Source organism: Oncorhynchus mykiss, chromosome 13 (genome assembly GCF_013265735.2).
Source record: "Oncorhynchus mykiss isolate Arlee chromosome 13, USDA_OmykA_1.1, whole genome shotgun sequence".
NCBI lineage: Eukaryota > Metazoa > Chordata > Actinopteri > Salmoniformes > Salmonidae > Oncorhynchus > Oncorhynchus mykiss.
In genome coordinates this window covers 42,128,469-42,139,966 of record NC_048577.1, presented here as the reverse complement: position 1 = coordinate 42,139,966, position 11,498 = coordinate 42,128,469, and the positions used below count along the sequence as shown (strand labels likewise).

Sequence of the window (11,498 nt, the reverse complement as noted above, 5' to 3'; positions counted from 1 at the left end):
ACTGGTCAATTAATCAGTGAAGGTAATTTATACATCCAACGAGACTATTTAAATGCATTAGGTAGCACATTTTCTTTAAAACAGCCTTTCCTGGCCACTGGGGACAGTCATAGTAAGTAAATAACGGGATGTTTCTATAGATGGAGGCAGCAGAGCCACAGTATTAGAGACAGGAGACGATACTCACGTTTTATGTATAGTCTGGAATAGCTGTTGGCCCTCCACAGAGACTCCAGCACTAATTGCATATGCTTGGGATAACTTGTCTTCCTTTTCCGACCGTGCTCTGTTGGCAAGCTGCAGGCGTGTTGGAAAAGGAGAACCAAAACGTTAGAGCTGTTTACAACGGAGAACCCCAAAAGCCCTTGGAAGTTAAGTTATGTAAAAGGAAAAAGTTGTGTTTGGCATGGAAAGGAACTAAGGAATTTCCGTCCGTTAGCAATACAAATAATTAGAAACTGCTCACTGATAATTTTAGTCAAATGTGGAACAGGTGGGTTTTGTTTGATGCCGACCAACGTTGAATGATATGGTGATGGAACATTTCAGGATTTTTTGGGGCAAGACAATTGCCATTCATTTTTTAAATATGCAAACAATTCATTCAGGTTAACCATATGGTTCCAATCAACATGTGAAAGCACCCAAAATTATACAATTCGTTGACTCTGTGTTGGGACAAAACAAATGAGTCTTTAGTCTGACTGAACCACAATTAGCTGAATCAAGTGAGTTAGTGCAGGACTTAGTGCAGGACGTATTGCTAAAGCTAATGACAAAATTACCAGATGTCTGATGATTCGTCACTTCTTGGTATGAGAAGGTGTCAAGGAGGGTGTGAGGAGTGGTGATTGGCTGGTCTTACCTTGCTGACATTCAGAGATGCTAGTGGAGGAGGAGTTTCAGTGCGGTCATTAATGATGTCCACCTCAGACACGTAGGCTAAGTTAATCAGAACCACGTCGCTGACGTTTGCCTTTCCACTGGAGGGGGCGCATTCTGAAAGGTCAGTGGGTCAAGGCAAATAGGCTGTACCACACATTCAGAATGGAGGTCAAATTAGCAGCAGTTAGCATTAGACTAAATATACATGCAGGACTTGTATGTATGTGAGGGAAACAATGGATCAGCTGGAATCACTTCTTCCACAAAACATTAGGCTATGCCAGACCTGAGGTAAATCACCAACATTATGTTATTGAGCTTAGGGAGAAGTCAGAACACACATTCTAAATGGAATACTGCAGCTAGTCACAATAGTGCAATTTAGTCGCTCAATAGTGAACCGCTGACCAAATAGGCCTAATAAGTGAGCACAACATATGCTGCTCTAGTAGAACACAAAATCAAAGCACAGCACCAATCCAACTTCGCCAGGTGCTGGAGATCCCCTGATGGAACATCTTCCTCTTTTTCACCCCCCTCCCACCCCCTCTATTCTGCCATTCAAGTTCAACAGCCTCCTCACAACAGAACATCCTGGGATCATGCTTCCCCATAACCTAGGAAACATGTCCAGGGTTCACCACGGCACTCCAGGAACAGCCTCTTGCCCAAGAAACCATGCAGACGGTTACAACCCAGAACAGAGGTCCTAAACATAGGCTAAGCTTAGGACTTAGCAGTCAAACAAACCACCAGCAACTAAACAAAATGAATAGCCCACTCAGAACTTCTCAAAGGAGATGTTAAGAAGCAAGCATTTCACAGTTAGTCTACACCAGTTTACGAAGCATGTGACAAATACAACATTTGATTTGAAGACAGCATGAGGTGTATGCACTCCACCAGCAGGTCCCCTTTCAACTCCACTAACTTAAGTGAGGGGACAAAGAGTCCAATCCATTGTTTGTAAGGGAGGAGGTTGGGTACAAATGAGCCACAATTCATCATGTGGATATCAGAAATACTGTGGAGCGAAAGATGGCAAATAGCCTACTAGACGGATACAAAATTGGCATACAAAGCACAACTGCCAAGAGTAGCCTTCACGAACACCCAACTGTGTTAAGAAAGCTCAAAGGATACTATCTAGTAGCAGCCTGCTCACTGCCCTTGAGACACGGTTTATCGTCTGGTGACAGACAATTCACACAATCAGTCTGTGACCTCATGCAACAGAAGGAAGCACAGAACTTTCCCTTCAACTGATATCCCGAAAACACCCTCAAACCTGTGCTTCCATAAGCAAAATATATCAAGAGAATAGGCCTACATGATACACATCTTGAAGAGTGACTTGTCCCCTTTGACCTGGGCCTTGGCAAAACACCCTCTATGCACCTCAACATCCACAAAAAAAGTAGACTAGATTTAACAACCGTAACATTGTAGATCTGTACACCAGGCTAGTCATCAACTGACACTGATAAAATACCTCTAATTTAATAAGATCAAATGAGGAAAGTCTGAGGATTATGAGGCAGTACTACCTTCCAGCCAGGTAATGGAGACCTGTTTGACATCCACCGGAACGTGAAGGTATGGAATGCACACTGTTGAAATCCACAATGCTGATGCAGTGTGATAACAGCTGACTGACAGACACATAAATCACATTCTTTCCCCTGACTGTGGCTGCAGTTGTTCCACTACCACAGAGTTGTCTGACTCTGGGCCTTTCTGTCCTATACCAGGCAGAGGTGAAAGATTGGCCCGCACAACCAGGCAAACAGAATTTTAGTGCTCTGCAATGTATGTCTGTGTGAGCAAATAGTCCAAATCAAATGGCTTAGAGTTCTGCAGCACTTTTCATGACTGTCTATTTCTCTAAGCAGTGCTCCGTGCAGGCCTGAAAAGGAATTTAGCTGGTCACAGGTGCACCTCAGCCACGCTCAAGGTATTAAACGATATAACCGCCATTGATAAAAGACAGTACTGTGCAGCAGTCTTCATCGACCTGGCCAAGGCTTTCAACTCTGTCAATCACCACATTATTATCGGCAGACTCAACAGCCTTGGTTTCTCAAATGACTGCCTCGCCAGGTTCACCAACTACTTCTCATATAGAGTTCAGTGTGTAAAATCGGAGGGCCTGTTGTCCGGACCTCTGGCAGTCTATGGGGGTGCTACAGGGTTCAATTCTCAGGCCGACTCTCTTCTCTGTATACATCAATGTCGTCGCTCTTGCTGCTGGTGATTCTTTGATCCACCTCTACGCAGACGACACCATTCTGTGTACTTCTGGCCCTTCTTTGGACACTTAACTTCTCTAGGATAGGGGGCAGCATTTGGAATTTTGGATGAAAAGCATGCCCAAATTCAACTGCCTGCTACTCATCCCCAGAAGATAAGATATGAATATTATTAGTAGATTTGGATAGAAAACACTGAAGTCTCTAAAACTGTTTGAATCATGTCTGAGCATAACAGAACTTATGTAGCAGGCGAAACCCAGAGGACAAACCATTCAGATTTTTTTGTTGTTTTAGGTCACTCTTTTCAATGGGTTCATTGGGAATCCAGATTTCTAAGGGACTTGCTTGCAGTTAAATTGGTTGAGGTTATTCCTTTGTGTAATGAAGTACGGCCATCTTGAAGGGGTCACTTCTTGTGTACTGTTTGATAGAGGCGCATGACCAGAAAGCATGCTTCAGTTTGTTTTCTTCCTGTATTGAACACAGATCATCCCGTCTTCAATTTGATCAATTATTTACTTTAAAAAATACCTATAGTTGTATGAAATGTTTTGGCAAAGTTTACAGGTAACTTTTGGGCAAGTTGGAACCGGTGTTTTTCTGGCTCAAACGCACCAAATAAATTGACATTTTGGATATATATGGACGGAATTAATCGAACAAAAAGGACCATTTGTGATGTTTGAGTGCCAACAGAAGAAGCTCGTCAAAGGCATGATTTATATTTTTATTTCTGCGTGTTGTGTCGCGCCTGCAGGGTTGAAATATGTTTTCTCCCTTTTGTTTATGGAGGTGCTATCCTCAGATAATAGCATCGTTTGCTTTCGCCGAAAAGCCTTTTTGAAATTTGCCATGTTGGCTGGATTCACAACCCGTGTAGCTTTAATTTGGTATCTTACGTGTGATTTCATGAAAGTTTGATTTTTATAAGAATTTATTTGAATTTGGCACTCTGCATTTTCTCTGGCTTTTGGCCAAGTGGGATGCTACTGTCCCACATATCCCAGAGAGGTTAACAAACCTCCAGACGACCTTCAATGCCATACAACTCTTCTTCCGTAAGGAAGTAAAACTAAATGCATGCTCTTCAACCAATCACTGCCCGCCTGTCCAGCATCACTACTCTGGATGGTTCCGACTTAGAATATGTCGACAACTACAAATACCTAGGTGTCTGGCTAGACTGTAAACTCTCTTTCCAGACTCACATTAAGAATCTCCAATCCAAAATTAAATCTAAAAGTGGCTTCCTATTTTGCAACAAAGCATCCTTCACTCATGCTGCCAAAATATAGCCTCGTAAAACTGACCATCCTACCGATCCTTGACTTCGGCGATGTAATTTATAAAATAGCCTCCAACACTCTACTCAAAAAATTGGATGCAGTCGATCACAGTGCCATCCATTTTGTCAGCAAAGCCCCATATACCACCCACAACACTGCGACCTGTATGCTCTCGTCGGCTGGCCCTTGCTACATATTCGTCGCCAGACCCACTGGCTCCAGGTCATCGATAAGTCTTTGCTAGGTAAAGCCCAGCCTTACCTCAGCTCACTGGTCACCATAGCAGCACCCACCCGTAGCACACGCTCCAGCAGGTATATCTCACTGGTCATCCCCAAAGCCAACACCTGTTTGGCCGCCTTTCCATCCAGTTCTCTGCTGCCAATGACTGGAACAAATTGCAAAAATAGCTGAAGTTGGAGACTTCTCTCCCTCACTAACTTTAAACATCAGCTTTATGAGCAGCTAACCAATCACTGCAGCTGTACACAGCCCATCTGTAAATAGCCCAGCCAATCTACCTACCTCATCCCCATGTTTTTATTTACTTTTCTGCTCTTTTACACACCAGTACTTCTACATCATCTACACATCTATCACTCCAGTGTTAATTTGCTAAATTGTAATTACTTCGCCACTATGACCTATTTATTGCCTTACCTCACGCAATTTGCCCACTGTATATATACTTTTTTTTCTATTGTGTTACTGACTGTACATTTGTTTATTCCATGTGTAACTCTGTGTCATACTGCTTTGCTTTATCTTGGCCAGGTCGCAGTTGTAAATGAGAACTTAAATGAAATAAAAGGTGACATATATACATACATACATACATACATACATACATATACACATACATACATATATTTTAAAGGTTATAAAATACAAGTCTGCACATTCACATAACATATTTCACATCTTCCAATATAGCTACAGCTATGAACATGCATATAGCTAACGTTAATGTATTTCCCCAAGTCCGCTACAAAACACTTTACATGGGTCAAGGTACTTGGGTAGGCAGTTACTACCTCACTACTAGCTAACGTTAGCTTGAGTAGTTAACCCAATAACTGGACAGTCACTCCTCTCTAAACTGTCACCGGTGAATCCTTGCGTGTCAGTTTCGACAATGTAAGCTAACTTGGGGTGGGTAGCTAGCTACATCATTACATGACTAGCCATCAATAATGTTCTTTAAATAACCATTGTTTTAGAGCATAAGACAATTCTAAGCGTGATCTGCTAGTTAGCTCTTTTTCTAGCTGCATGCTAACTGTTACTAAGAATTTGCCAGGCATAACGCCCCTTGGAGCTGCCAGATAGTGATCCATACAAGGACTGACTGTGCTATCGCTGACCACAATAGCTTGTGTTAGCAAGTTAGCTAGCATTATGGCACAATACCATGCCAACTTCGATAGCTAGCTGGCTAACAACAAACATTAACTCAAGATCATACAGATTCTAAACTTACCATACCTGACATGAAATAGAGAGTAACAAGGTTTAAAGTAACTGAACGGAACAGTATTAAATCGTGTGGTTAGCTACGTTTTGATCAAGAGTAAGCTAGTAAGCTCCCTAGTCTCTTGACTACGCTTGCGCGGATCTCAATTTGGCATGAGCGACCCGTTACCCCCAGGCCCCTTGCAGCCTGGAAGACCACCGATTTAGTGACAACGGAAAATTGTAAAAAGGATACTCAAAGTCAACATCTTGGACTGATAGTCAAAGGCAACGACCTCTCCTTGCAATTGCTGCCCCAAGCAGGTGAGGCAGGAGACATGGCTGCCGACACTGAAATACTCCCCCGGTCCAGGAGCCGCCATCTTCTCCGCCAGGAAACTGGAGCGCCAGATTTACGTAAATATACGCCGTGGCGTCACTGACTATCGATAGGGAATGTTGATGGACGTGTCATAGATCATTAATCAGTCATGAGGTGAAGAATTGGACCGCCCATGGAAGTGTGATCAGAGTTGAACTGATCTGGACTTTTAATTGTCCAGATCTCGTAATATTTTATTAGAAGTCCTTCTCGCCACAATTAATGTCATACATTTTATCCTTGTCAAATAAATTAATGTCAGACTTGCTAACTGGTTGAACCCGGCACGTGTATAACTGCAACCAGTTAACAAGTCCGACTACTAGCTCATGAACGGCGGCAATTGTAAGATGTTGCAATATTGCATAAAAACATTTCGTTAATTCACTCACACTTTTTGGAGACTGAATTTGAGTGTTGCTTTGACCATACACATCCCTCATCACTAGCACAAGAGTAAAACATCCAAGCAGTTGGCATTTCACATTCATCTTAATTTCCACCATAAATTGGTATGTGGAGTGGACAGTCCTAAAGATATGCTTTTGACTTGCCTGTTACAAGCCCGATTACCGACTGGGCACTTTCCCTGCAGCCCCCAACCATCCCACAACCGACACTGTAAATTAAATATTTTTACTCCTCTTTGTATTGGAGCAGTGAATCGCTTTATTGAGTTTCAGACAATTAACAGGCCCACTTTAAAAAATATTTACTCAAATAGGATGTCACAACATTACAATGAGTAATAAAAAAGGGCTTTAAAATTTACACAAAACCTGAAATAAAACAGTAATCAGACTCAACATTCCCTTTAAGATCCTTGCTAACCCACAAGGTGGCGTTGTGCACAATGCAACTCATGAAAAAAATTCTTGGGGACAGCGATTTTCATCCATAATAGTCACAGTAATAGATTGTTCAAATAGCGTGTATTGCACATGTGTACACATATATGCACTTATACACGTGAGTAGCAATTAGTATAAACACATTTGTATTGTCGCAACAGGAAAGCATTTGAAAGAACACATGAAATTAAGGAATGTGCTTTGATCAATTCAAAACGTCTGCATTAGTTATGACCAGAAGAGAGAAAGAATATATTTAAAATATAAGGTAAAAGACGGTCACATATTCAAACATCCAACCACAGAAAGTGGAGATTGAAACACCAGCGCAGTGGAAGGACAATGTAAGAGACACACTTCTCTTTCCAAAGTCAAAAAATATACAATTACTCTTTGAACCTTGACGATCATAGGTCACTACATATACACAACGTATGAAATATCAATAAATATACATTATTTACTGAATAGCAAAATAGTGTGGCAGCAACAATAAAGCTATCTTCAATGGTGGATAAGTCGATATAATTTACAAACTTGGATGTCTTCCAGTATCTGTTTAGACAGAACATATTTGCATGGTTGCCACTTGTAGTAGTTGTTTTGTCTAAGGCAACACACAAAAACATTCCTTTATTCAGAGTAGACTTTCTTGATTTGAGTGTTGTTTTTTTTGCTGCCCCTCCAATATACCCACAGGAAAAAAGCTCTGACCTCCAAAACACACATCAGTTCAATTAAAGAAAAAGGGTAATTCTGTCATGCCATCTCACCCACAGGACAGCCCAATAACCCTTCTATATGCCATACAAGGTGGAGGTACAAAACTATGCACCAAATCTCAAATGGTCAATGATCTACATCAAAACATAAAACAAGGTCACAGTAGTCACATGTACTGCAAGCACCCCCCACAACATAGCCACATGTAAAAGGAAGTAGGAACTACTGTGTACATTACATATGTGAGTACAGTGGCATCCACCAACAATTTTGCAAGTGTAGAGTGTTTCAATTCCTACCCTGGTGACATGATTGTGACAACACCGTGATTGGAGTTCGTTCAAATGGCGAATGCCTGTTTTTTCTGTGACATCAGGTCACATGTGCTCCGTCTGGGAAGTAGTACCACTGGAGAACAACACAAAGAGCAAACCATGGTCGGTATGACAACAGGAGCTATGACGTTAAAGGGGTAGTTCACTCACCATTCAAAGTTTCAGACCTCGAAGGTGCGCCAATGTCAACATGATTCCAAGTCCCACTCCATTGGTTAAGTAGCTCCAGCTGTAACGTGCATTTGGAAAGTAATTAGACGGCGTCACCTTTTCCATATTATGTTACGTTACAGCCTTATTATAAAATTGATTAAATAGAGTCCCGTCCCCCCCCCCCCCCCCTCAATCTACACACAATACCCCATAATGACAAAGCAAAAACAGATTCTTAGATTATACATTTAAAAAAAAAAAAAAAAAAACATAAATCACATTTACATAAGTATTCAGTCCCTTTACTCAGTACTTTATTGAAGCAACTTTGGCAGCAATTACAGTCTTGAGTATTATTGGGTATGACGGTACAAGCTTGGCACACCTGTATTTGGGGAGTTTCTCCCATTCTTCTCGGCAGAGCCTCAAGCTCTGACAGGTTGGATGGGGAGCGTCGCTGCACAGCTATTTTAAGGTCTCTCCAGATGTTCGATCGGGTTCAAATCCAGGCTCTGGCTGGGCCACTCAAGGACATTCATGGACTTGTCCCGAAGCCCCTCCTGCATTGTCTTGGCTGTGTGCTTGGAAGGTGAACCTTCACCCCAGCCTGACGTCCAGTGCACTCTGGAGCAGGTTTTCATCAAGGATCTCTGTACTTTGTTCTGTTCATCTTTCCCTCGATCCCGACTAGTCTCCCAGTCCCTGCCACTAAAAAACATCCCCATAGCATGATGCTGCCACCATCACGCTTCACCGTAGGGATGTTGCCAGGTTTCCTCCAGACATGATGCTTGGCATTCAGGCCAAATAGTTCAATCTTGGTTTCATCAGACCAGAGAATCTTGTTTCTCATGGTCTGAGAGTCTTTAGGTGCCTTTTGGCAAACTCCAAGCGGGCTGTCATTTGCCTTTTACTGAGGAGTGGCTTCCATCTGACCACTACCAGGCCTGATTGGTGGAGTGCTGCAGATATGGTTGTCCTTCTGGAAGGTTCTCCCATCTCCACAGAGGAACCATCGGTTTCTTGGTCACCTCCCTGACCACGGCCCCTCTCCCCCAATTGCTCAGTCTGGCTGTGCGGCAAGCTCTAGAAAGAGTCTTGGTGTTTCCAAACTTATTCCACTTAAGAATGATGCAGGCCACTGTGTTCTTGGGGACCTTCAATGCTGAATGTTTTTGGTACCCTTCCCCAGATCTGTGCATCGACACAATCCGGTCTCAGAGCTCTATGGACAATTCCTTCGACCTCATGGCTTGGTGTTTGCTCCGACATACACTGTCAACTGTGGGACCTTATATAGACAGAAGTGTGCCTTTCCAAATCATGTCCAATCAATTGAATTTACCACAGATGGACTCCAATCAAGTTGTAGAAACATCAAGGATGATCAATGGAAACAGGCTCAATTTCAAGTCTCATAGCAAAAGGTCTGAATACTTGTGTAAATAAGGTGCTGCTGTTTTTTTATTTGAGATACATTTGCAAAAATTCTAAAAAGACAAGTTTTTGCTTGGTCATTACGTGGTATTGTGTGTAGATTGGTGGGAATTTGTTTTTTAAAATACATTTTTAGAAGGCTGTAACATAACAAAAAAAAAATCAAGGGGCCTGAATACTTCCCGATAGCACTGTATGCTTGAATCCCAAATAAAAATGGGAAAGATTATCTGATTTCAACATTTTAGACAGTGCCAGTGTCCAACTTTCCCATTCATTTGGGATTGGAGCATAACGCTTGATCTACTTGAGATGGACATGGAGTCATAGACTTCAAATGACAGGGCTGAAAACCTCTAATAAAACGTACATTTTGTATTGAACTAGGCTAGCCCTTTGTGTTTCATATGAAAAAGGGTAACTAGTGAGAGAGTTAGGCGTTGACACCCATTTAACGTTCATGAAAACGTCGCCACTGTATAGTTATTACAGTATTTAGATAAGTTCAATATACAGTTGTGACAAAGGGACAAAAGTACCTTACGATGGTGAGTGGACAGGTAGAGAATTAAATATATCATTACAGGGAAAAACTAAAAATAACCTATTCCTTAATGATAGTTTACCTCAATAAAGAGGACAGATGCAGAAGACTTGGTCAGTGTTATGTTACATTGTTTGAAATAAAACAAAATGATCAATGTAGACAAGCTCTGCACCACACATTATCTCCTGAGAGTATGCTGGTTAAAAAGAGATTCTCCGGTACTTTTGGATACTTTTTAACCGGTAGTTCTGAAAGTTGTGCCAACGAGCAAAAAAAGTGTCCCCCAACAATTGTGTATTACGTCACATATGTGCAGATATGTGCACCATGTCATTGATCTCTCTTTCTCTGCTGTAGGTGTACCATGTACATTTCGCTAGCTGACGAGGGGCAGAAGCTCATTGGTTTTACTCAAATTGCTAGGGAGCTGGCCCAAGTGGGGGAAAATAAAGACATTTCCCGCAGCACAGCACCCCCCCAAAAAGTGGCTTTTAAACTAGGGATTGCGTAGCTAATTGAGGTAAGACAGTAATTCTGCTCATAGATTATGCATGCATGAACTACACATTGACACATCCAGCCCAAAGCCGGAGGTTTAAAAAAAGACTTAGTAGTCGCCAAAGTTCCGGAGCATGTCTTTGAGGTGTCGGTTACCATTCTCTAGTAGATATACTTGATTTGTATGAATTCCTCAAGCATAATGATAGATTGGAAAATATATTTTTCAGCGGGACAAAGACATCTTAGTATTTAATTTGTTTGATCATGTGTGTCAAGTGCAAACACTTTTCATTGATTGAGAAATATAAATATTGATGACAACACCGGAGACCAGATAACACAGCACCTGGACACTAAGTCAAACAAAGGGTTTATGACAGCTGACAAGTGGGCAACAGTTGAGGGATTGGGGTATTGCAGTGTAAACATCTAAAGTGGTGCTTGCTCATGGTTATTTGCCAAATGAGATCAATCCACATCACAATTTCTGTTGTCTTTTTTTTTTTGTGTGGAAAAAACAAATGGCACTTAGAAAAAAAGGACAAAACATTAATAGCAAATCTAACGCGATGTGTGCTTAGGTGGCTTTAACATTAAATGTTTTTTGTTGTTGTTTTTTTTTACTCTTTTCAAATGTAATATTCATATCCAAATTTGATTAACACTTATTGTCATTATTCGTATACATCTTAGA

The 11,498-nt window shown here is 41.5% G+C and overlaps 2 protein-coding genes across 11 annotated transcripts in view; both read right to left on the bottom strand.

The window, feature by feature from the left end:
* Nucleotides 1-6,338, bottom strand: part of LOC110486402 (protein LSM12 homolog A) — an 8,575-nt gene extending 2,237 nt beyond the window's left edge. Inside the window, exons 1-3 of the mRNA XM_021557973.2 lie at nucleotides 6,132-6,338; nucleotides 866-999; nucleotides 188-297 (exon numbers count right to left, since the gene is read on the bottom strand). Of these exons, the coding sequence (XP_021413648.1) occupies nucleotides 188-297; nucleotides 866-999; nucleotides 6,132-6,258 (371 nt within the window). The 5' untranslated portion in view covers nucleotides 6,259-6,338. The remainder of the gene's footprint in view (nucleotides 1-187; nucleotides 298-865; nucleotides 1,000-6,131) is intronic.
* A 550-nt stretch (nucleotides 6,339-6,888) lies between these two features.
* Nucleotides 6,889-11,498, bottom strand: part of hdac5 (histone deacetylase 5) — an 85,689-nt gene continuing 81,079 nt past the window's right edge. For 8 of the 10 annotated variants that reach the window (XM_021557972.2, XM_021557971.2, XM_021557967.2 and 5 more), the window contains one exon: nucleotides 6,889-8,395. The gene's annotated coding sequence lies outside the window, so the exon portion shown is untranslated. The remainder of the gene's footprint in view (nucleotides 8,396-11,498) is intronic. The other 2 variants (XM_036941129.1, XM_036941130.1) reach the window with 2 other exon arrangements.